The sequence below is a fragment of the Ammodytes marinus genome (genome assembly GCF_949987685.1).
Source record: "Ammodytes marinus genome assembly, chromosome: 12".
Lineage (NCBI taxonomy): Eukaryota > Metazoa > Chordata > Actinopteri > Uranoscopiformes > Ammodytidae > Ammodytes > Ammodytes marinus.
In genome coordinates this window covers 8,711,680-8,737,392 of record NC_137216.1, presented here as the reverse complement: position 1 = coordinate 8,737,392, position 25,713 = coordinate 8,711,680, and the positions used below count along the sequence as shown (strand labels likewise).

General features: G+C 41.0%; 3 protein-coding genes across 4 annotated transcripts; 2 read left to right on the top strand and 1 right to left on the bottom strand.

Annotated features, from left to right (window-relative positions):
* The first annotated feature begins 12 nt into the window (after window positions 1-12).
* ybey (ybeY metalloendoribonuclease) lies at window positions 13-1,699 on the top strand. Its single transcript, XM_080038075.1, has 4 exons — window positions 13-560; window positions 757-888; window positions 1,116-1,184; window positions 1,378-1,699. Exons 1-4 carry the CDS (start codon window positions 351-353, stop codon window positions 1,471-1,473), a joined length of 507 nt encoding a protein of 168 aa, XP_079894201.1. The 5' UTR covers window positions 13-350; the 3' UTR covers window positions 1,474-1,699.
* Window positions 1,700-1,780: 81 nt separating this feature from the next.
* usp37 (ubiquitin specific peptidase 37) lies at window positions 1,781-20,911 on the bottom strand. 2 transcript variants are annotated; one of them, XM_080038073.1, is made up of 24 exons: window positions 20,772-20,911; window positions 19,689-19,908; window positions 17,495-17,645; window positions 16,497-16,585; window positions 16,273-16,406; window positions 15,536-15,613; window positions 15,263-15,351; window positions 14,888-14,981; window positions 13,715-13,870; window positions 13,365-13,499; window positions 13,064-13,187; window positions 12,446-12,681; window positions 7,909-8,026; window positions 7,661-7,740; window positions 7,101-7,265; window positions 6,827-6,880; window positions 6,413-6,557; window positions 5,524-5,746; window positions 5,002-5,168; window positions 4,745-4,805; window positions 4,367-4,482; window positions 4,058-4,127; window positions 3,622-3,760; window positions 1,781-3,422 (listed from the first exon to the last, which is right to left on the bottom strand). In XM_080038073.1, exons 2-24 carry the CDS (start codon window positions 19,851-19,853, stop codon window positions 3,332-3,334), a joined length of 2,880 nt encoding a protein of 959 aa, XP_079894199.1. In that variant the 5' UTR covers window positions 19,854-19,908; window positions 20,772-20,911; the 3' UTR covers window positions 1,781-3,331. The 2 variants fall into 2 exon arrangements, with proteins under 2 accessions (XP_079894199.1, XP_079894200.1); XM_080038074.1 differs by lacking the exon at window positions 19,689-19,908 and having other exon boundaries at window positions 20,772-20,891.
* A 113-nt stretch (window positions 20,912-21,024) lies between these two features.
* On the top strand, window positions 21,025-25,092 carry LOC307258917 (CCR4-NOT transcription complex subunit 9-like). The gene is made up of 8 exons (XM_080038595.1): window positions 21,025-21,378; window positions 21,860-22,045; window positions 22,157-22,272; window positions 22,665-22,774; window positions 22,884-22,993; window positions 23,395-23,493; window positions 23,626-23,717; window positions 24,256-25,092. Exons 1-8 carry the CDS (start codon window positions 21,361-21,363, stop codon window positions 24,422-24,424), a joined length of 900 nt encoding a protein of 299 aa, XP_079894721.1. The 5' UTR covers window positions 21,025-21,360; the 3' UTR covers window positions 24,425-25,092.
* The last annotated feature ends 621 nt before the right edge of the window (window positions 25,093-25,713 follow it).

Sequence of the window (25,713 nt, the reverse complement as noted above, 5' to 3'; positions counted from 1 at the left end):
GCCAGTGTGTTTACGAGAGGCAACGTCGTGACCGTTTCTCTGCTCGTAATGGATTAAAACTGACACGGTACTACTTTCTTTGAAGGACCAAATATTTCCAAATATATTTTCACATGGACATAACGCAGAGAAAGTTGACATTGACGGTTTCGAGGAGCTACATGTTGATACTACCGGGACGTGTCACCTTGAATAGTGCCTGGCTGCCCCGGCGGAATGGCTGAACACAGCTCGCGGCTAATCTAAACTCACCGCTGCGGGATTAATGTTCGTACTCGGGGATGGATTAGTTTGAACGTTCACCTGTATCTCGTGATTTTTTTGTACTGTAATTTATATTCTTTATTTCAATGGGAGTACTACTACGGAATCTCCAAAAGGTGGTGCCTCTTCGGCGCGCGAGACTGCGCAAGGATGTGGACACTCTGCGACACATACTGGGCGTCCAAAAGTTCGATCTGGGCGTCGTCTGCGTGGACAACCATAGGATGCAGCAGATCAACAATACGTACAGGAAGAAGAACGTGCCCACGGACGTCCTCTCTTTTCCATTCTATGAGGTAAACAAATAGTAGGCTACAGTGATAGTGGTGGACCCATTCAATGGCTGCCACCTGTCCCCATAATACGGTGTTGTTCACTAGGCCCCTTCAGTAAGGAAGGACCAATCAGAATCTGATGGGAGGAGGTCAGTATAATTTGTTCTGTGCACTTTGAAAATGTACACATTTGAAATTATACTTTCTGTGTCTTCAGGACCTGAGACCCGGCAAGCTGCCTTGCCCCGTTCACAGAGATGAGCTGAACCTTGGGGACATTTTCCTGGGGGTGGAGTATGTGACGAAGCAGTGTCAGGAGGAGTCCCTGGACCTGTATGGAGTCCTCACTGTGAGTCATTTTGGTCTTTAGATTCAAATGTGTTAATGGCACTTCTCGGAAAAGCAGGCTGATAACTTCATTCATTCATTCACAAACTTCTCATGTTCTTAACTGTTGAGAGTGGGAATAATTTCGAGTGACATATGTGGTTTATTGCCACATGATACATATTGATCAGTAAATCAATACATGTACACGGTGTGATGAATTGGTTTCTCTGTCTTCTCTTGCTTTAGGTTGTCACTGCTCATGGTATCTGTCACCTGCTGGGCTACAGACACGAGACAGAGGAAGAATGGGACGAGGTTTGTAGATCATCACATGGTGGAAGAGGCAGCGTGGGAAACATTCTTAACAATGAAACTACTGTTGCAAAGTGTTTAGTTTTTTTTTGGTGTAGGCGCTGTGAACCACATGACTGATTTGAAACCTGAATGTCATATAAAACACCATAGCGTGGCATGTTTAAAAATATTTTTTTTATATATCTTCTTCTAGATGCTGCAGAGGGAAAGCTACATTCTAAGTGAGTACAACAGACTGACAGGCAGACATCTGGAGCCACTGACCAAGAGGTGCTCTCAGGATAGCTGACAGTGAGCGTCACCCGCTAACTTTGTACTATGGTGCTCCAATGTTGTTGTTTCCTGTGGACTACTGTTCTATTCACTGCCATGCCCGTCAGTCATTTCCATACATCAGAACACCAGATTCTCTCTTCACCTTCAATCAGTCAGTGTGTGTTTGGACTGTGATCACAATGCAGTTGATATCACTTTATAACACTGGATGTGTGTAATGACATCAAAATAAAAATAAGTCATCGCACTGTCACTGTAATATTTTATTAAAATCTGCTTTATGAAGAGTCAGCTGTGTTTGAAGGGTAGAAAAGGCTGTAACTCGATTTTCTTCACAAATGATACATCACATTGTACCCTCTTTACACTGCATATGGATGTTCAGGACAATGTTTCAGAAATGGAAATTCAAGGCTTTAGTCTGCTGCCATATATATATATATATATATATGTGTGAGCTCTTTGAGCGACAATACTGTTTCTTCAGGAGTAGGCTGATAATGCACACTTTCTACAAACCCATAGGGCTGGATATAGAGAATATCACATTCAGTCCATAGTGATGTTTAGATTATATACCCATTTTAAATAATGCTTCTGTATTTTGGTAAATAATTTGGTGTGGTCTGAATATATTTATTTATCCTGTAGGCACCATTTTTACAGTGATAATGAAAAGAGCTGTACAACCAGTGTCTAGTATTGGAACCAGTGCAGAATAGCATAATACCATATTTTGCTCCCTTCTATAAACAAGCAGGCCTTAATGGAGAACTAGCTGAACAGCATTAGCAGAGGTCTAAGGTGTGAAGTAATGTATACTGGCTTTAAGGATGATAGAAAATACATTAGACTAGAGCTAGCTTCCCTGGTGGTCTAGTATAATTCATGACTTCTATATGCTGTGGCGTATCTCGATGGGTTCATTCAGATGAATCAACTCCCCTATGCTGCAATAAATAGAAAATCTTGGCTCTTTATAAAGGAAAACTCTGACTAACACAATTTTGAAGTTCAACAAACATTTTCAAAAACAGTAAGGTTGTGCAACATTCAAAGTAAAGCTTGTATACATATATTTAGAAAAGTTCTCTCTGGAGGCACAAGATCAAAAACCCCAAATGAATAAAGTAAGCATTACTGAGAAAAGGCTCAGTAAAAACAGGCTGTTATTATTGGAGCTGATTTCTGCCTTCAAATCTAGAATATGGAGACAAACACACACACAAATTAGTTCATAGGTCAAGCACAAAAAGCAACTGGGCAAATATTCCACACACACACTGCGACAGAAAGCTGATTTGAATAGGCCAGTTTGTGCCAGAACATAAATATTGCACCAAGATGTACCCGCTAAATACAAGAACCCCTCTAACTCTATAATAGCTTATACTCCAACATAGAATATATCTTTATTTAGTTTATATGGGGAAATAAAGGGTCTTCAAAACATACAATCTGTGAAGTAGCACCAGTAGCATCTGGTGTTTTGAGAGTTTGATTTGAAGTGAAAGTCTGAATGAACAGCATTTACAGTTTTAAAGAAGTTTACCAAGAAACAAAAAGAGAGAAAAAAACTCTACACAAAACAGTTGTTTGATAAAATCACAGAAAAAAACTGCAGCCCCCTAAACAATGGAGGCAAACATGTTGATCCACTGAACATTTGAACTGCATTTCTGGTATCTTAAAAGAGTCTCGACACCCGTGATGGCTTTCACAGGGGCTCATTTCTCCGGGCATATAGTATTCTGTCGAGGAAAACAAAGTGCCCGAAGATGACCAAAATGAGGACGGCTATCAGTAGTACTGTTCAGAGGAGAAGTCCATGTGGCTGGGTGCAGCTGTGGATGTGTGTGTCGCTGTGGAGCTCAGAGCGGCTGCAGGACGTTCCTCCCTAGTTCCGACAATGTGCTGCTCGATCCAGATTTCTCCATTTCAGAAAGCTGCTCAAACATTTCCCTAAGGACACAGGATGACAAAGTGTGTGTCAGAGTGTCTTACAAACAACTCATCAACACATACACAACCTTGACACCTTCAAACAAAGATGCAGGTCAGGATCCAGACATTGTATTATGGCACCAAATGATTCAGTGACAAGACACTAGTGGTTTTTATTTTTTCAATACACACGGTCATGATTATTCTGCCAACTCACTTGTTCATGTAGAAGAAGATGTATCCACTGCGGTCCCGGTCTCTCTGCACAGCTGCTTCCTGTGTGCGGGACACGTCCAGGTCGTTGTAGGTCAGCCATGACTGCTTCTTCATGTCAAACACGTCACTGATGTAATGACCTGGGGACGGGGGATGAATAACATTAGTGGAAACTTGTGGTCCTTATTCAACCCAAAGACTATACAAACGACTTATTGAAGATACGTTGTACCACAGAATACACAGCAAAGGGCTAACTCTTCCCTAACTCTAACTACCAGGCCAGGCAATATTTCACACACACACATACGGTCTTGTTTATGAGCTGACATTCTATACGGCACCTCTAATGCTTTAGACTCTTTTGGAAAAGGGTAGATATAAAATGAGTCCAATGCAGTAACTTGGCGTTAATGTTGATACTGGTCTGTGCTCACCAGAGGACGAGCTGCTCCCAATGTGACTGACGACGCTGATGAGTCTGAAAGAGTTGGCCAAGTCTCCGCTCTGTGGATTACAACGTTTACAGATGGGTTAATATGAATGAGTGGGTCTTGGTGCACCCTAATGAATCCTATATTATTTGTGTAGAGCTAAAGAAATATAGAAGTAATGTTGATCCAGACTGCTTTTATAATTCTAACTTCAGTATGTTTGTTGTTCATGTGAGATATTTGAAGTTCACAGAGCAAATAACACACAGTGATCTAGACAGTAAAGTCATAGAGGCAGCAGGTGTTCAGTACCTCAGCGTTCCTCTTGAGGTTCTCCGTCTCTGCTTCAGTGTACTCCATGTCCAACACGTCCTCGTTGCCTGAATCCTCATCTGAACACAGCAGCTCAGGCAGAGAGTTGTTAAACTCTGTTGGGTGAGAGGGAGACAAACTAGTCAGGCATTTATTTATTTTTTACAGCATAGTCAGTCTGATTATAAACAGGGTCATTGTAAAGCTTGAGCATTTCATTGAAAACAGCACCTATATCGTTCTAGATGTGGGTCTGGATTTCCAGGCTACTTGTTCGGCTAAAGATGCTCAAAAACCCAAATACATCATTCGCTTTTTGGGTGATTCTCCAGACCCATGAGTTTCAACAGCTCTTGTTCAGTCAATGTCGGTCCATACCTTGTAAACTGAGCTCCGTGGCCCTCTTCAGATCATCATCCTCTCTCAGCTCTTGAGCCTCCTATGTGGGGTGAGATGGCCATGAGTTATTACATTGAGATTTAGTCTAAGAAATGTCATTTTCAGTCAGGTCATAACTCCTGGAGTGGCGATTAAATGTTGGCGTGTTGATAGGTAATTGTTTCATGGAATGATGGTGCTGCAATAAAGTCTTGAGATGCAGCAGCATTGTTCCATCACATGGCCTGAGATCTTACATGATCCTGGAGGCTCTGGGCCAGAGCCTGCTGGAGCTCCTGCTCTTCTCTCTCCTGGTCCAGACTGTACTGCTGGACCCAGTCCAGATCCCCCTGCTTCTGCCCTCCCTCTGGAGTCTGGTTCTCTTTGTTCTCATCCATGGTCAAGTCAAGGGAATCCAGCACATCTACACGTGACCAACATGTACTAAAGTCACTTAACTGAATACTTAAATAATAGTGAAGGTACTGTATATCCTCTATAACATTTACCCATATATTTGAGTTTAATGATTACATTTCTAACGCGCTTAAGAAATATTCAACATTTCAGACAGATTTTATTCAAAGACCGATTGATTTTCATAAAATAAAATTCTTAAATAAAATGGTGTTTAAAAATAATAAGGGTTCTTTTGATAAGGTTTGTGTATTCCTGATACTACTTCTACTACATTTTAAGGACCACGTACTACCAACACAACTGAATAATGGAGAACGAGACAATATATTTCAATATGCTATGTTTATTGTGTGGACTACCTGTAGGCTGTTTGTTGTCTGTTTCCAGTAGATCTGTGTGAAAGGCCATGTCATGAACATCGGTGTCTCCAAAGCCAGTGTCGGGGCTGCTGCTGGGCTCGTCCTCCATGGGGGCGGGAGCCGAGAGCGCCGCCTCCTGTCGACTCATCTCCAGCACGGCCGCCATCATCTCCTCATCGCCGATGCCACTGAAGTCTGCTGCTGAGTCTACGGCCGCTACCCGCTGGAGAACACACACACACAACTGGGTCAGAACTAGCCTGGAAATCCAGACCCATATCTAGAACGATAGAGGGTCTGGCTACGATCAATAGATCTTCCCAACTCAAGGGGCGGCTCCTATGCATGCATTTCAAATGCCACTGCACGCAATTGGATAGCACTACGAACAATCAGAGCAATGAACATGGTGACATATTAAGCCCTGTTCGTTTAGCGAATAGTCGGTTAACTGTTAAATTAAACTTCTGGCATGGTGGGTCGGCAAAACAGAACATTCCTCTTACTTGCTAATGAAAGATTTGAGGGCCGTCTTTCAAATCGCTAAGTGTCGAGGCGAAAGCTGTCTCAAACTTGAACAACATACCTACAGCCATGTCTGTTTACTATCAGGGCTTCGGCGGCGCACTGTCAGCATCCAGTTAAGTCCGCCCCAGGGCACCATACATAGGGCTCTGGCCCACCCATATCAGAAAGAACGATTTGATTGGTAGCTCAGGATTTCTTGACATTAAATGAGCTTCAATGGAGAATGTCCAGACCAACAGGCGCAGCAAATTCAATATGCCAGCGCCTAGCGGCAGGTCTAGATTTCCAGGCTAGGTCAGAACAGCGTCATGGGAAAATAAAGGGAGGTCGTTTTTGACTAGGACTATTGGCAAATTCTCACCTCTTCTGGTCGGTCGTCGTCAGGCAAACAGCTGCTGATGCGTCGTTTGCGGCTGGCGTTCACCCTTCTGGTGGGCTCTTCCTCACAGTCGGAGTCCAGCAGGATAGAGGTGCAGCTAGTGTTGGCCACTTTCCCTCCACTCCTTCTACACACAGACAGTCAGAAGTTTAGTCATTACATTTACAATTTTTTTTTTTTAAACAAGTCTTTGCACACTTATAATTCCTTTTCATAGTCAAGCAATGTGTGACAGATCACACACGTGTTATCAAGGAGGCTTGGTACACACATTATTATTATTATTAACACACTCAGAGCTTTAAATTGTGGCCAATGCAAATGTGAACTTTCTTCTTATTTTTTGATCAGGATAACATGATTATTTCAACGTCTTGCAGAGCTGGCAGTACTAACCGCAGAGGTGCTGTGGAGGAGTTGACCGACTGTGACGTTTTGAGGGTTCTGGACCTTCAAGGACAATAAAGAAAAGGTTTAGAAAACCAAATTATTTTTCCGCTGATAAAGTAGCCATTGGGCCAAAATCTGATACGTCCATGTCAATTATAAAGCTACTATTTAAAAACACTACTGAATCACTCAGTAGCTTAGGATGTAATTGCCCAGAGTGTGAAAAGTTTTAAAGTAATAATTCATATATTTTGGTGTGAGGGTGATTTGGAAGTCTTACATGGAGGCTTGCGAACTCCAGCCCAGACTCATAGGGGGCCGTGTGGATTCAGAGCAGTGGGAGAGCAGGGTCAGGTACCGGGGGATCAACACCTGCTGGCCCAGCTTGCTGTTCAGAGACAGCTGGGCGTTAAAGCTGTAGCGTTTCAGGTGGAGGATCAGCACTCTGAGGGGAGAAAAACAATCTGTTAGGAATCAAAAGGTTTGTGTTTTCTCTGTTTATCTTATCAACAGATGCATACAGACAAAAGGCTGTGATTTGTTAATATGCATGTCATTTTATGATACATTTAATAAATATTGAGTTGACAGAAATTGGTGTACCCAATTGTGTGCGTGTGTGTGTATATATATATATATATATATATTTTTTTTTAAAGGAATGTAGGAATCCCTCTTTACGTGGCCTGGTTTCATTTACAAATAAGACGTAGACTGAGGATGTGTGACCTAGGCGTGAAAGCAATGACCTTCAGCTTCACTCAAAATATTCATCTTTTAAAGTATTTGACAATGAGTGTGACCGTCTCACTGTAAATGTGCATTTGACTGTGTAGATACCTGGGCAGTTTGCTGAATTTATGCGTCACAGTCGCTGTTTTACCATTGCACTTTTCACACGAGTACTCAATTTCCTCCATCTGCAAAGGGAGAAAATAACCATCATTGCATATTTACACATTCTATATACTGCTGAGGCCATGTTTTGCATGTAGGGATAATTACTTGAAAATGAATGTAAGTGTTCAAACAAGAATTCTTCATAGGAATTGATCAAACCTATAAACCTGCTCATAATAACAACTCACCCTAAAGAAGAGATCCAGAGAATCCTGGATAGAGCGTAGCGGGAGGGTTTTCTTTCTGCGCGGGAGGTCGATAGACAGGTCGTTGAACTGCTCTCGCTTGTTGACCACCTCACCACATCTGCAAAACAACATCGAAATATAATATACCGCCATCCACGTTTTTCTACAAATACATACAGGGTTCGTACAGCTTTTTAAGAGTACAATTCAAGCACTTTTCCAGCACTTTCAAGATACAATGTCAACTTTTTCAAGGAAGCCGAAGCTTTAAATATATACAGTATATAAATAAATGCTAATGATTTCATACATTGCCTTATCTGTAAAATGGGAATGTTCATAATATAATGTGTATGGACAATCACCAAATTGCAGTATGGCCCTAAGGAGACCTTTATCAGTTTAGTTCATATGCCAAAAATGACCATCTATCAGGTTAATAACAACATGACTATACTTGAGCAATATCACATGAGATGGAGCATATTGTCACTCTATATCAGTGCTGCTGCAGTGTCCTCTCTCCCAGCCAATTATTTTTGCTAGTGTCCTGCAAGTTTACATATTGTTTATAATAAATCAGAAATAAAGACAATTGGAAAATGTGATAAAACATCAAAAATCTTATTAAAATAAACTAATTCATGAATTGCAAAGTCGTAGGACAAGTTTTAAGTAAACATTGGGTGTGGACACATTAGAAGTGGAGGTCTGGGGGTCCCCCCCAAAAATCTTTGAGCATTAAACACTTAATTTCCTGCATTCTGGTGAATTTTTATGAAGCAATGTGTGCCTTTTCTGCATTCATTTTAATGAAAAAAAGGAGAACATTCACGGTTCCGCTGACACAAATTTAATTGAATAGCCTACAATGCATGTGTAGTGCTTTCAAATATCTCCTGTAGCCTATTGTTAAAACATTTGGTTAAACTGTAATAAAGGTAATTATTCTATATCATGTCTACTATTGAGGGTTGAGTGGCTGGTGGTATTTTACTAGCAGCATTAGGCTTTATTCAAAGAAGAAAACAAGTAGGGAACAGTTCAACACCAATGCAAACCAACCTACTAAAATAAAAACATCTGGGGACCAACCCAGATATTTTATTTTAGTAGGCTCCCTCCTCTATGCTACCTTAATTTGTGTTATGAAAAGTGCTATAAATGTGCAATACATAGGATACAGTTAATTACACAGAAGAATAAAAGCATTTTTATTGGCGGATGAGCCATTAATAACTTTGCAAACCTAATTTTCAAACAAATGTACCAAAAACAATGTACAAAACGATCCAAAGAACTTCTGAATTTACTAGAGTGAAATTGAAGCGTTAATATGTTTGATGCATGCGCGATTGCGCGCTCACCGGCCGGCGGGGACACAATTCTTATCAGCGGAAACTTGGCACGCTATCAACACACATAGAGAAGGTGCAGGGAGGGGGCTCGCCTCACGCTTCGAATGCACAGTGCACATCAAAGTATAACCTTAATGCGCGTTCAGAAAGAGGAAGTCACGGCACTCATGTCTGTTAAGCCCGTATCTCACTGGGCTGCGACTGTTTGCGACAAGTTGGAGACTGCAGTCGCGAGGGAGTCTCTAAACTGTCTCCAAACGTTCGCGGAGGTCTCAATTTCCTCGCATGAGTGTAACATCACGTTACAATGAAGTAACCCCCAAGCTTACGTTATCTAGCTAACAACATGAATTTGGAGCAATACATTATTGAAAACTAGCTGGTCAGCTAATTGCTAACGGTGTTGAGCATCAATTTAGCATGCTATTTATTTGTATCAACAAGTCAATTACACATACAAACTCGGGATTTGGTGTAACTTGCAAAGAAGAACATGATTGAACAGTCAACCAGAGTGACATAGTCCGATACGTTTTAACGAAAAAAAATTCTCAACTGATTTACCTTTGGCAGGAACTCTAAGTGCCGATTCCCCCATTGTGTACAGCTGGAGGTACTTTAAGCAGACCGTACAGTAGCCTATGCCTGTCGGTTATTAGGGCCTCGTCATAACCAAATGGAAACGGATATCTGATATGGAAGTATCGGGAGCAATAGGTCCATGAGCAGCGACTCGTGGTTCTGGATAATTCCTGGAGCGATCGCCAGGTGTGGCGCGTGTCCCAGGAAAGAAAACACGGGGAGCAACTGCACTCGTGCATACAAGACGGCGGCGAAGAAAACATTGCGACAGATTTTTTTTTTAATTTACAGAATAAAAAAATGAAAGAATTTGATGAATTACGACACTGGTCAATAAAGAGAAAATCCAGCATTTTCCAGCACAGTGTTCAGATTTCAAGCACATTTCAAACCTTGAAAACACTCGATTGAAAATCAAGCATTTTCCAGACTTTCAAGCATCTGTACGAACCCTGTACATAAATAAAAAGATACATTTTAAAAAGGTGCACTATGTAACTTTAGGTCTGTCAGAGAAGTAGGGGTGTAACGATACACGTATTTGTCAACAGGAAACCGGAGCTTGCGGGCGCCCCCTGTTATTCAAATCCCGTTTGAGGGATAACTTCAGATTCCAGTAGAATTATGAAAACAGTGATAGACGTGTGGAACAATGTCGACTCGGCACACAGGTTATTGTTTCACCGCGATCGCCTATGTAGGAGCCAACCATGGACATATAAAAAGGGAGCCAACACGTCGAACATGCATACGCATTTGAAAAGGCACCATCCAGGTCTTACTATCACCGTTACTGTGAAGAAAATCGAGCTGTGCAAACCCAGACAGTATTTTCTTTTTTACACTGAAAGTACATAAGCTGTCATTTAATTAATGCTGCAGTTGCACTTTTATTTGATAATTGTTATATTTATAAGAGCACTTCAGAGCTTAACCCATTGATGACTATGGCAATCTACGATGCATGTCCTTAATGCCTGAGGGTTTTCTGAAAAAATTGTATGAATTGTAAAGTCTACCAAAACCTTAATATCTAAGCCTGTGTAGCACATAGCAACATGAAATAAAATACATTTAAAAGTTAAGGTTCAGAGGTTTTATTTAAACATGCTCCCTTAGCGCTTACAAACCAACACATTTTTCTAAAAATCGTCAAAATTAGATGGGGGAGGAAAAAAAAGAATACATAATATAAAACATTTAAAAATAATGTGCTAAACGAGGTTATAATCCTGCTTCCTTTTAGCATGGATAGTAGTGACTGAGTGTGCAGTGGAGGGATAAAGATAGACAGATATAGGAAGGAGAAGATAGCTTTATTTTATTATTTAGTTCAGTTATCACTGGCACCATAAATCCGACTTCCCAGTACAACTGGAACGCAGACTGACTCCTGCTGTCGGGAGCCGATCAGCTGGTCCAAACGGCTGTATACCACGGAGATGAAAACAAAACTGAAACTTAACTATCGCCTGGCTGGGCTGAATTTGAGTTGGAGAAGCAAAATATAGCCTAAATTCATAAATATTGTTAATAAATAGATGCAATGTGTTGTGTGATTTTCGTCAGTAGTCTATAGTAGACCTTGATTCTGCGCTCCGAACGCCACTAACTGTTCTGTAATACACTATCGCCGACACAGCTGGCGTATTTTTATTATTATTATTTATTTATAAATGTTTTGATCGGCGTGATTTTCGGCAAACCACACATTTTTTTGGGTGGTCACGTGGTCTTAAAAAAAAAAATCAACAAAACCCACCTCGTGTATTTGAACCAATGACGGTGCATTCTATGTTGCGCACGCCATGAAAATTAGATAAAGTAACAATGCTGCGCGACGCAGCATCAGGCAGGAGTTACAATGTGGCATCGCGCAGCAGCCGTCATCAATGGGTTAAGAGAGCTGCAGTAAAATATATATTTTTTTAAGTCAAAAATACCCTTAAAATGACATACCTTTTTTACATACCAGCTTACAGAGCCTGCTAAGCATTAACACTGACCTTTTTTTCACTGCAATTTTAGTTTATGCTGCACCTTCACTAGTATTTAATAAGTATTTTATTTATTGGAGAATTGCAGCAGTATTCTTTTAGATTTGTTATGCATTTTATTTGTATGTTAGCTAGTTACTGACAGCTAAAGCCGTTCATTCTCCCTTAACTATGAACCGTACCGTGACTTGAAAACCGAGGTACTTACCGAACCGTGACTTTAGTGTACCGTTACACCCCTACAGAGAAGTGACTATTTTGTAAGTTATCTTCTCATAACTGAACAACCCAACAGGAAAATTTGATCCCTTTAAGTTAGAAAGACAACGGAGAAATTACTGTTTCACTGTTGTTTACAACCAGGGCCCATGTTTACAGACATATTCTAGTCTTACATTCTTGTTTCAGGTGCTTCAAAATAATTTAGTTGTGATTTATGATTATAGAATTATCCAATACTATTAATCACATGTAGAGTAAATATGTTTTGAAAACAAACTGCAGGCTCCGCAAATGTAAACAGATCCCCCTCTCCTGAAATTGCATGGTGCACCTTTAAGGATGAATTCAGATAAAGCAAGAGAGATGGGCCTTACTTACCCTTTGCAGGTGATGGTGTGCTGCACTTCAAACTCCATGTTGACGGCCACGGGGCAGGTGTAGCTGCGTGACGTGTCCACCTCTTCGCCGAGCTCTGCTTTGGCGTCGTTCTCACACGCCACGGGAGACGAGGAGGCCGACGACGACGCTGCCTGCTCATTGGTCCAGCTCTTGTTCATTTTCTCCACGTCGTCTTTTAACTGGTCCAGACACTGGCTCAGGAACTCATGGGCATCCTGGGAGAAAGAGTGGGACACGAATGGACTTGATAAAAAGGCAATATGGATGTAAAAGAGGGTTATGAATCAAAAAAGGGAATTCCAATGTTGTGTCTTATCTTAATACAGTTTCAGTGTTTGGATACACAAAGAGGACACATTCCTATCTACAAAAGACAACAGCTGCGGCTACAACTATTGATTTGATGGGGGATAAACACTTCTACTACTTTTGTTCGATATATTTGTACATGCTTTCATTTTAGAGGTTAATTTGAATCGGTTTGAGCTTCATAAACAAACGTGGATCTTTCTGGTACGTCTCTAAAAACCCAATTGCATACATTATGTTACTTTTGCCAGTACCAGTAGAGCAGTTGATTCTAGAGGGGGGTCTTACATTCTGCATATTCCCAGAGAAACGCTCCGCTGTGGAGGAGATGGCGCTCTTCACTTTCCTCAACAGGTCTTTCTTGGTCTCTGGACAGCCCACGTCTTTCTTCATCATGAGGTGAGAAAAACGCCTGAAGATATCACACAGAATAAAATACAACGTTTTAAACCATTCCTTCTTGAAACATATCGTATACTTATCATGAGATGTATACATACATTTTTAAGTAGGTTTTAAAAAGGGGGTCGGCTAGCAAAGCACATGGACAAATCAGAAAGGCTACAGTCTGCAGAGCTTGATGCATTACCTGAGCAGTGCATTGGTGGGCAACTTCTTCCAGGGGATGCCCTGCCTCAGCAGCATGTCATTGGAGAAGGACGGCAGGCTGAAGAGAGACTGCAGGATGGCGTTCATGTAGCAAGTGTTGCCCAGGTTGGAGAACCTGTGATATGTATGAATGAAAAAAACACAAGAGCTTGACCACAAATTCTGACATTAAGTTTTCCAGGGCTTACAGAGACACGGCTTTCATTATGTTACAAATGCTTATTTCAAACTGAGACGGATAGGTAGGCATAAACAGATCCCATGTAGCTTGTGTGTGTTCTCTTCACTGCCATGTCACAGTTGAGTGGAGTCCCTAAGGTCAACTCTTACCCTTGCAGTGGGGGCTGAGGCTGGGACAGAGTGGAAGGCCTCTGCTTGTTCCAGCCTTCGTAGTCCAGAGAGGGGCGGACCTTCTTAAAGGGAGTGGAGTGATTGGGCAGCAGGAGGCTTCTCTTGGCTGAGCTGGTGTGCGCTGTACTAGACGACCTGGGTCAAGATCGTACAAATGTTAGTCACTAGACTTGATTTCATTCTACAATCAAACAATTAAGAAAAATAAAATGAAAAACACTAAACCCGTTAGTAAATATTATCCATAAAATGAACATGTGCAATAAAGACAATATTCTCCAACTAGATGAAAAAGACACACACCAGTTATGTTCCCTGCACTGCTCAAGCATCCTTGTATGGAGAAACAGATGTGTGCTGGACATCTGCATTTAACAGCACTAGCTTGTGCATTTTAACTAGGGCTGTCCCCGACTCGGAATTTTCTCAGTTGAATCGGATCTGCCTGTTCAAACCAGAGATTCGACTATTCGTGATACTATTTGTCAATCAGAAAAGTGCATTGGAGTGAGATATCTGACCACCTGTCAACCCCAAAACAGTTGAAAACAGACTTTAAGACCACCGAAAACAGAGCTTAAAATAAACAACCTCCAGGTTGGATATATTTAAAAAATCAGTTTACGAGTGAACCGGGGAGTTGGAGCGCAGCTGAAGCGCGAGCGTGCCCGAGCCGAGAGAGAAACAACACAGAGCCGGTGACGGCTGCAGAGAATGGTGATTCGCGTGAGTAAAAAAGACGCGATGCTCGCGTCCATGGGTCTACAGGGGCTTAATTGTTTCCAAGGCGACCTATCTTTATTACAGCACATAGCAGAGCAGAATCAATAGGCATATATGGTGCGCAATTTGCACAGCGCAAACGTATACATCATGGTTTTTTATTTTGTCATTTCCTCTTTAGTTTTCACCACTCTTCTTCTATGGCATTTGACGTGATGTGACACATTACCGCCACCTATTGCCCTGGCATGATAACGTCAGTGTTTCGCTCTTATGTTCTCTTTTATTATAATGTACACTGACTGAAAAAAAAAACCGATGGTTCGACTTGAAGAATCTGCGTCGACTGCGGGGGTTCCCGACTGATGATTCGAATCATCGACTTTCAGGGGGCAGCCCTAATTTTAACTGACGACTAAATACACTGACCTGTCCAGGAAAGAGTGGCTCTGGCTGTAGTCTTTAGTCCCAGATCGGCTGCCGTAGAAGGACGTGGGCTGAAGGGGAGTTGAACCCAGTGGAGCTGAGGGGAGAAACATGGAGAGATGAAAAATAGATTATATTACAGTAGAATAAAAAGGTTAAAAGGTTGACTATGAAACATTTTCATTCAAAATTAAATTATAGTCACACAAAAGTAATCCGACTCAATGATCACTTCTGCCTCACTAGAATGTGTGGTGGTGTTTATCTGCTCCAGAATCTCGATGTTTGCAGGAAAACTCTTCATAATTTGGACTAATTAACTGAGGACATAACCGGCGGTTTATAGATGGTTACAGAGTTGCATATGTTGAGGTTTACCTGAGCTCCGGTTCTCCTCTGCCTGCTTCAGCTTATCCTTACAGCTCAGTAGAAACTTCCTGGAGGGATCTGTAGTGGCCTTGTTGTTGCTTGAAAAAAGTATATGTATATATGTGTAAGTATATATATATATTTTTTAATGTTTCTCAATTTATAAAAACAAATAACATAAGTAGGGACTTTGATCATTAATCGGATGGCCACGACACATGTAAATAATACAATCTAAGCAACTGTACACATTAACATTGTGGACTGGTGTGTTGCTTCTACCTTGAGGAGTCATTCTCCTTGGGGTAATCCTCAGTCATGTCACTTTCAGAGTTGATGAGTCTCTTCCTCTTCTCGCTCCTGAAAAACAGTGACAGGGAACAAGTCATGTCAAAAGCCTGAAATGAACATTCCTAAATTGGAAACAAAAACAAAATGACAGGCTTGAAAGCCAAGGGCCCATAATTGCTGTCAGCAAAGAAACCCAACTAATAATGCTACCCGTTTCCTGTGACTACGTGATTACTATATCCTGATAGTCAACAAAATATTAAATTCAACTCTAAAATAGTACTCAAACATACTGGAATACCTCTATCTTACATTTTGTCAAGTTGTTTTTATTATTGCATGAGATAAAGGACATGTGTTTGTTTTTATGTGAAAAATTGCTCTAGAAATGTTACCGTTTTTGTTCGGGAAACAGGACCAGTCATTTTGACAAGTTTAGAGTATGACCTGCAAAGATGCAGTACCCCTTGAGGCAATTCAAAATAAATCAGGAAATCAATATAGTACGTTAGTGAGCTAGATCGCCGTTTCAATGGACCTAAGATAATATTCAAGATTATCCCAAAATTCAACACAAACAACATCATTTGAGTGTAAATGAATGCGATAAAAAAAATTGGAAAAATTGCTATCCTCCCAATGATATAATAATGACAAGCATCATCACCTCAAGTAGTTTATAGATGCTCAAATTGTTCACATAACTGCACCAGGAGTTTCCCCCATACCTATTCTCAGAGAGTCCAGTGCGAGTGGGAGTGGAGGTGGCTCTACTGGGGCTGCCCAGAGGTTTGCGTGGTGTGGTGTCCTCCCGGCCCTCAGCAGCCTGCCGCCGAGGTGTTGTCTGGAAGATGTTAGGAGTCTGCAATATTAAATGAATATGTAAATATAAGCTTGTCTAAATATCTTCCTATCCAAATATCTTCCAAGTTAAAGAGGCGTGTTGTCTCACCTGTCTCTCTCCCGGCGGACTGGTCTCATTTTTCACAGAGCGGGGCCCCAGGACACTGAAGTTTGCACATCCATGGGATGATTTTAAAACTGCAAAAGTCATAAAGAAAAGGATCAGAACAAGCGTTGGTGTTAAATCATTATTTGAAACTTTCAGAATGAGGTTATGAATCGCCTTCTCACTAAACACTGTATTCGTTTTTTCCACCTGTAACCATTCAAGTGACTTCAGCCCTCGTTTAACTAAATTCATTACTTGTTTCACCCTTAAGAGTAGTTCATGTGTTGCGTTTTTAGCTAAATAACTTCATATTAAATCTGCAATGAAGGTTCAATGCATGGCTGCCTCTTGTCTTCAGATATGTTATTTAAGAACGAGCACACTATCAAGATTTGACGGAACGGAACCAACTTGACACATCAGAAAACTCAAGACAGTGAGGAAATAAATTTAACACAAGTTTCCTTCTAATCTGGACAACTAAAATCGCATTTAGTAATTTCTTTCTGTTGCCACACATAATTTTTACAGTTGTTAATACATTATATTATTAATATTTCTATAAATGAAAGGAAGACCAAAAAAAGCTGAAAAATTGGCATTACCATTAAACTTTGTTTGTTTGCTAGTTTACCAAAAGAAGGTGCAAAGCAAAACATGAGGTCGTGTTTGTTGTCAGATGGAAGAAGAATGGAGCAGGAAAGTAAGTGTTGGTGAAGTCTGTGGCTGTTGTGTAGCAGGCTACTGTCTGCCTATGAGAGAACGCCGACAGCTCAGCTTTATGCAAAATGTGTCTGGTTGTATTTAAATAACGTCTCTATCTGCTGCCATGTAGAGGGATACATGACAGTATTCTGTGGAATTACTGCAAAACAAGGCGGCTCCATCATGACAGTATGACTGATAGCACCACAAATAATAATCATGTCGTTCATCATGGTGTCAATCTTTCATCTATCCTGATTTGATACACCAACAATGTCCCGTGGTGTAATTACTTGTCTTTGGTTGCTTGAGCTTCTCCAGGTATTCTTTAGTCCTCTGCAGCAGAGTGGTGGGGATCTTATCCAGGGTGATGACAGTGTTGTCCTTCAGAATCAGCATGATCCGACTGGAACCCGGGTTGACGTTCTTCACATTCTGGTTCAGCTGTGGGCAAGTTAACAACACACAATCCTTACATTAACTTCTCGTTTGCAGTTGACAACTGAGCCACCAAAAATCTAATGTTTTCCTTTTGAAATGATGCACATAATCTCGCATCATACATGCTCTACAGGCGTGGTTTTAAAAAGTTGACCACCTGTCTCTTTCAGAGGTTGCCGGCTTATGTACAATTACAAATATTTGCTTACATACAATTTGAAATAATACAATTTTATTTTGAAAGTCACTTCTCAAGTCAAATCATTTTTGATTGAAGCATTGCTTTAAACTAAAGGTTTTACACACATCCAGTGTTTCCCACTAATGTATCATTCCGTGGCGGGCCGCCACACTTTCATTTTGCCCCGCCACACTTTCATTTTTTATTTTTTTTTATATATGTATATTTTACTATTTAAAAAATATAGGCTACATGTATACATTTCATTTGCAATGCGCGAGTTTCACTTGGAAACAATAGCATTTGCGCATAAAAATCTTTAACGTGTGATTCGCGCTGTGATCTCAAGAAACAATATTTCCTTCAATCATGGACGTACTGTATTATGAAAGCGCCGCTTGAGGGATCGAGGCTTCAATCTCCCCGAGTCAATCAGCCCCTCCCCCTGCGGTGTCAACACGCGCTGTGACTGTATTGCCTTTGAACACTCTCATTTTTTCAAAGTAAACGCTTCGGACCCCGCGGGACACTCAGTTAAGAGCATCGAGGGGGCGCCGAGAGGCAGGGGCTGGGACAGACGGTAGCTCGCCTCGCGGCGGACCGTCAGCTCGATCCCGAGATCCAACTACGAGCTTTTTAACTGCAGCAACTTTAAGATACGCTATTGGAGCTGGAATTACCGCGGCTGCTGGCACCAGACTTGCCCTCCAATGGATCCTCGTTAAAGGATTTAACGTGTACTCATTCCAATTACAGGGCCTCGAAAGAGTCCTGTATTGTTATTTTTCGTCACTACCTCCCCGAGTAGGGAGTGGGTAATTTGCGCGCCTGCTGCCTTTCCAGCAGAGCACCCTCTGCTGGAAAGAATATTGTGAGCTATCCTTTGTGATTGTAGTCACAGTTATTTGAGTACTAGTAATTCAACAATCTAATAAAACAAAAGGGCGCTTGTGTTCACTCTTTTGAACCACAGGTAACCACCACCTTTGCTTAATTTTTTTGATGGCTCAAATGTGTATCATAGAAAATTATTTATTCATTAACCATTGATAAGTGTGTTAAACTCCATCTTAATCACCATTTATATAGGAATAGTGTTCCTCAAATACAGATTGATGCATTTAACATTTAAAAGGTACAACATTTTCTTCCGGGGGAGCATACCCCCCGGACCCTCCTAGGGGGGTCGGGGTCCGTCCCCCCCACACTTTCAAAAAATTCTGTGGGAAACACTGCACATCTGATAGTTTGCTAAACTATGGTTACAGTTTTGGAAACTGATTGGACTGACGTGGAGTGAGTTTGTATCTGAGATTTATTTTACAATCCAGTTCATCTGACTTCAGTGCAGAACTACATCTTTTGTGAAAATTCATTGTACACAATATGACAAGCGGGACCAAGGTTAAACAAAACTTATCTTGTAGTGGCATAAACAAGGAACTTGCAAGATTGCCATTATCGGGCAGTCTATGCAGCCTTTTATAAGATTCTCCTTCCTCCAGCTCCCCTTTCTTTCACTTATAATAAAGATTTTCAACTACAATTCTGTGTTGTTTGAATGACAGAAACCTGTTCAAATTAGATCGCTAAGAGGGCAACAAGAAGCATTTATTATATACCAGGATTCAGGAGGAGACATACTGAGCGCAGTGTTGCAATTTATAACACTGTAACTTTGTTATGCCTGGTATTCACACCATGAACAACATCTAAGGCTGCTCTGATCAAGTGTTTACAGATTAAACAGCTGTTTTCCCAAAATTTGAGTGGTGCTTCTCAAAACATTGCACTGAAAGAAAGAGATCACAAGGAATGTGTTTGCAGCTGTACCCATTCTTGAATTAATATTTATAAAGAAGTACCTGGAACACTTTAGAAGCTCCACCACAGTTGAATCTTAGACAGAGGTTGACTTTGTTGTCCTTTTCCAGAATCTCAAAAGTTCCCTCCTTCCATCTGGTGGTGCCTAGCTCCAGGCTGTTCAAGCGGATCTTAACAGGGCCACCGCTGGAGACTACGATTGCCATGGCTTGCTATCCAATATGTACACTTTCAAGACGGGGACTTGTGACCGAACAAATCCTAAATAAGAGGGAATATAGTTGTTTTATTATAATCCAATAAATATATATCCATATCAGGGTCACCAAATTACCGTCATTGCTCCGTAGAAAGAAAACATGAACGTAGGTCGTAGGCTAATACACTCAATGATTACCATAATGATGTGTAAGAAATTATAAGCACCAATAGTGCATGGCTTATTAAAAACACAACACTTGGAATAGCCAAGTTTAGCAACGCAGATAAAAAAGAACAAAAAAACATTAAATAACCCAATTAAGCTAGTCAGCTATGGCCAACGCTTTTCTGAGCGTTTGTAGAAAGTCACAACAAACTTCAAGTCAACCCCATGCAATGTAATATCACAGCTACACAGTACATACACGCTGCAAACGGCTGTTTAAACAACAATTTAGACGATAAATTCGCCTCAATTAGAAGTGCATGTCTACAAAGTGGGGGAACTCGCGCTACTTGTGTTAACTGACTAGCGGTTCAATTTACAGCCAAAGAAGTCCGGTTCACATTAGCCATTAAACTAGCCCAACGGCCAGTCTGTATAGCGGCACCAAAGACGGGCGAAGGTGCACTTTGCGACTAGCGTTCAATACCTTATTCTGACAGGAGGACCAACTGTCACACATATAATATATGTCCAGGAAAGTTAAAAAGAGTATGCGGGGTGGCACTACAGTCGAACCGAATGTGTGGGATGCTGATAATGTCGTGCCCTCATCCACAGACGCTGAATGGATGAAGGAGGCCGACATTAGCAAGTCGGCTAGCAGGGCTAGCGGGAGCTAGCTAACTGGCTAATTTGCCTGATTGTAATATGGTGATGAAAACAGTGTCACAGTTTGGTTATCGTCGCAGCTCTTTACCTGACGATGAACCGTGCTCGTCTGGAAACTTTTAAATGACAGTGTCGTTTTCTAGGGTCCTCCGAGGGCAGAAAGTTAGTTTTGCCGGCGTTCACCAGCTCTTCACTACGTATGTTGTTGACAGTGGACCCGCACACGACGCTTCGCTACACTGCGCGATGATGGCGGGAATGTGAAAATTCACAACGGAAATTAGAACCGAGAGTACGTCCCATCCTCCTCTCGCGATATTTCAACGATTTGTATTTAGGTTACCTCCATTCGCTAACAAAAACTCGCGACCTGATTTTTCTTATTGGACAAATCGTGCTAAGTGTTTAGCTAACGGTGGTGTAGATAATAAGATTAACTAAAAAGAAGAATATTTACGTTATATTATCCTGGTTTCTCAGTGAAGCTATGTTGTTTGTAATGCTGATGTACGCGCGTACTGGATTCCATTTGTCAAGCTAGCTTATGCTAGCTGCCTGCGTCCTGTGTGTTGGTTACGACAACTTTGTTTAATTGCAGCCCCATTAGTTTGCCACTCAATCCCACTGAGCTGATACAGTAATTTAACAAGTCCGTTGGACCACAAAAGCCTCAGAGAATGCTGGCGACTGGAGCAGTGAGTATCTAATCTTATAGCGTACTTAACTATCCCAACCGTCTGTTTCCCTTTACTTGCTTTTATTCGACAATGTCTGGCAATATCATGCATGTAATGTGTACCATGTTCTTGCTCGTTATCGAAGTTAAAATGTTTTACGTTGAGTAAAATATTTTAACCCAGGACTCCATGTTTTGAATTGCTGCACCACTCCATCAAATTAGAAATATTTTAAATGTCTTCTACATCCATTCATTCACATTTCCCATAATGCAGCATGATTAAAATACAATGTTCGAAGCTTTGATCGCTGTTCGTTTGCAATGGTTGGGCCACTGACTGAGGTAGAACATTGATATTGTTGCTGTGACAGTGAACCCATGATTGTAGAGAGTTTTGAAAACCTCGGTGTGAGGCCATTTGTCTAGTGTTAACATACATGTAACACACATCCAAAACTTACATAAACACTTAAAATATTTCTCCATTCACTTTACAGGCTGTAACCAATGTCACAGCCCTGGCCCAGGTAGACCGTGAGAAGATCTACCAATGGATCAATGAGTTGTCCAGCCCAGAGACCAGAGAAAATGCTTTGCTTGAGCTCAGCAAAAAACGTGAATCAGTGCCAGACCTGGCACCAATGCTCTGGCACTCCTGTGGCACCATTGCTGCCCTGCTGCAGGTATGTCCCCATGTCCCGTCTCTAGCTGAAGCAGATTGATATTATATTTGCTGTCACGTGTCCTCAATGAGAACTAATTTATTTTCTCGTCTAAATGTTTTCTCTTTTTAGGAAATAGTGAACATCTATCCATCTATAAACCCACCTACGCTTACAGCTCACCAGTCCAACAGAGTGTGCAATGCCCTAGCTCTTCTGCAGTGTGTTGCCTCACATCCAGAGACGAGGTAATGGGCAGTTCACGAATATGATATACTGTTTTTTTTTGTTTACTAAAAACCCTGTACTGGTACTCCGCCTAAAAAAAGATGATGATGTTGCCACCTTATCCATAGGGTAGAGGCCAATTCTTTCCACTATAATCTGACAAAATCTGCTCTGAATGTGTTGAAAACTCATGAAATAGTTCAGAACAATGACAAAAAGTAACTGACAAAATAAGATGTGGGTGTTTCATGTGACAATAGATTTTAACAATTCATTTTACATTTATTTAAGTTTACTGCTTGTAATATCACCACTAAATTTAACCTCTGATATTGAATCTGATATTTACTGTCTATCTATATAAATCTGGTTACATTGATTAAAATGCTTTCCCTTCTTTGTTCTTTACCAGGTCAGCTTTTCTTGCCGCTCACATCCCTCTCTTCCTGTACCCCTTCCTGCACACTGTGAGCAAAACACGGCCGTTTGAATACCTGCGACTCACCAGCCTCGGAGTCATAGGTAAACTTCACTCCTGTTGAAGGCTTTTCATTTCTTAATTCAGTGGATATTATTTCCCTGAAATCGTGTCGTCATTCTCACGGAGTCGTCTTTCTGTGTTTCCCTGCAGGTGCCTTGGTCAAAACGGATGAACAAGAAGTGATAAACTTCCTCCTCACCACTGAAATCATCCCACTGTGCCTGCGCATCATGGAGTCAGGGAGCGAGCTCTCCAAGACTGTACGTAACTGTCAATCAGTCCACTAACTTACATTCACTGTGGCTGGGTGGTATCCAATTTCTCCCCAATACATGGAATTACCATCAGGCAATACCTACAGTATTTGAACTGCAACTTTAGCATGTTGACCTGTGTCCCATGCTTTCCTCTTCATCTAGTTACACTGTTCAACAGCCCAATCTGTTCTGTTTTCTAAATAAGACCAGATTTAATACCATTTTCATAGCCTGTTGCTTTCAATTAATATTTATGAAAACTGCTGTACTGCTCGTTAAACCTGTCTTGTTTTTTTCTCTTATGTTATAGGGAAATATATATTATACTTATTGACAGTGTTGGTGCTTAGCAGAGCTGTATGGTCATAATCTCACCTTTCTTCTCTTCCTTTTGTTGTGGCCAGGTTGCTACTTTCATCCTGCAGAAGATCCTATTGGACGACACAGGGCTGGCCTACATCTGTCAGACGTATGAACGCTTCTCCCATGTGGCCATGATACTAGTAAGTGTCCCCCCCAGACAAAACACCTGAGTTGGCTTGAATTCGCCTTCCCAGTCTCTTTTGCACATTTGTGACACTTTGCATTACTTATAAAGGAATATCCCAGCGTCACTTTCATCGTTCTCTCTGCAGGGCAAAATGGTGTTGCAGCTCTCCAAAGAACCGTCGGCTCGCCTGTTGAAGCACGTTGTCCGCTGCTACCTTCGCCTGTCAGATAATCTCAGGTAGACTAGTTGTATACAGATGCACTATGCTGTGTGTGGGAACCTGTTTTAACTGTGTAAGATGGGAAGTCCAGTCTCTCATGACCAGGGAAACTTTCACTTTTAACTGAGCAAAAAATATGAGCAAAGAACTTTATCATCAATACTTGCCACTAGGCGGAGCCATCACATACATAAATACAGTGTGTGGTGACTGTCAGTTCTTTTTGAAAATTAATTTGATTTGATTATTCATTTACAACGAAGTAATACATATTTTGTGGTAACAGTCGTACAGATGATATATTTGCTTTATTTTTTTTTCTGATTTCTGAGAAAAACTATTTTCTTTGTTGCCTTTTTTTGTGTGATTGAACATGATGTGACAGTCTAGATTCCCCCCCCCCCCCAAGAAAATGTATATAAATAATTGACCTCTCGCTGCCTTTTTAAAGCTGCAAAAACAAGAGGCTGTCTTTTTCAATGTAGGTATTTATTAGATTTTGCCAGGGCAGAACAGTCCATTCACTGCTACTTGCTTTGTGTTCCCTCCCCTCAGAGCCAGAGAGGCCCTGCGTCAGTGTCTGCCCGACCAGCTGAAAGACAGCACCTTCGCCCAGGTGCTGAAGGACGACACCACCACCAAGCGCTGGCTGGCTCAGCTGGTGAAGAACCTGCAGGAGGGCCAGGTCACCGACGCTAGGGGCATCCCCCTGGCTCCACAGTGACAGAGTGTGTGTTTACAGAAGGACTCTGGCATGATCGCGCTCTAGAATTTTTTTTTTGTATTTTGCCAACTGTGGTGCTTAAGACTGCCAGCAAAGTGAAGGACGTGAATAGAAGAAGATTCTTTTTGGATTAGATGGGATTCATTTACACAAAGTTCTCCTGCCAGTATGTCACCTAGTTCACACACACATGAGATCAATTTCACAACAGAAAGTCTGTTTTAGAGCCAAACTGATACATAATAGATTCCCAATAATGAGGTATTGGCTGGTGTTTGTTTGACATCCCACTGAATTTGGTTTATAAGAGTGGGGATTATTTGGGTTTTACAGTTACAAAAAAGAAACAAATTCACTCAAAACAATAGCAGTAATGTTTGAAGTGTAAACTTGACAGAACAGTTTAATAACACACAAGCAAATGAGAAGAACACATTAAATGTAATGTTCATTAAAATGCAGCCTGTTTTACATTGAATGCTGCAGTAAACTGCACTGCAGTTTCAATCCGTCAACATATCAATTCTGATGTATCAACGAGATGCCAGTATCTGTTGTTGATATCAGCTCCCCCCAGTTCATCACTAACTTTCTGTAACATTCCACTTCAAAGTAGGAGCTGTTACTGTTTTGCTTCTTGCATTTCAAATAGACTTTTTAATCTTCTATACGACTGTCTTGTGTCTCTTTTTTTGGATGTATTTCTCTATAGTTTTCTGCTCTTTGATGGCTTTGTATTGGTGGACCCACTAATGCATATAAGGATTTCTGTCCAGAGTGAAATCTCAGAAGCAGGTCTTGTTTAAGATATTTCATGAATAAACTGTTTTGCAACAACTTAGGATATTATATTGCCCCTGACTTTTATAAGAGTAGCTGCTTTTAGACGGTGACATGGGACATTGTGACTTTATGTATTGTGGAGCCAGTATTGGGTAAAGTCATCCGTTGTAGCCTCACAAAACAATTAAGTAAAACTGAATATAAAAAAGTAAACGGTGTATATAAAGTCATGAAACATAGCTTGTTGTCAGACGAACCGCTGTGCCACTGCACAAGCCTGCACTATTTTATTTTTTTTCCCCCAGATGTATGCAAATTAAATATGAAGACAGGTATTTAAGACTTAAACTGTATTGCCCATATTTAATTATGGATTGACACAATTATCCAAAAGGTTTACGTATAGATTAATCATAATCATTACTCATTTAGTCTATTAAAATCTGAATTTTAAAATGATATGAAGAGCTGCATCTTCAATAATATGAAACTAGATAATATTATCC

Coding starts and splice junctions, on each gene's coding strand:
- ybey (XM_080038075.1), top strand. CDS start 351: ATGGGAGTACTACTACGGAATCTCCAAAAGGTGGTGCCTCTTCGGCGC. Junction 889..1,115: donor ACCTGTATGGAGTCCTCACT/GTGAGTCATTTT, acceptor CTCTTGCTTTAG/GTTGTCACTGCTCATGGTAT. Junction 1,185..1,377: donor CAGAGGAAGAATGGGACGAG/GTTTGTAGATCA, acceptor ATCTTCTTCTAG/ATGCTGCAGAGGGAAAGCTA.
- usp37 (XM_080038073.1), bottom strand. CDS start 19,853: ATGGCAATCGTAGTCTCCAGCGGTGGCCCTGTTAAGATCCGCTTGAAC. Junction 13,871..14,887: donor AGCCACTCTTTCCTGGACAG/GTCAGTGTATTT, acceptor ATCTTGACCCAG/GTCGTCTAGTACAGCGCACA. Junction 4,483..4,744: donor CACGGAGCTCAGTTTACAAG/GTATGGACCGAC, acceptor CTCACCCAACAG/AGTTTAACAACTCTCTGCCT.
- LOC307258917 (XM_080038595.1), top strand. Junction 22,775..22,883: donor CACCAGCCTCGGAGTCATAG/GTAAACTTCACT, acceptor GTTTCCCTGCAG/GTGCCTTGGTCAAAACGGAT. Junction 22,994..23,394: donor GGAGCGAGCTCTCCAAGACT/GTACGTAACTGT, acceptor TGTTGTGGCCAG/GTTGCTACTTTCATCCTGCA.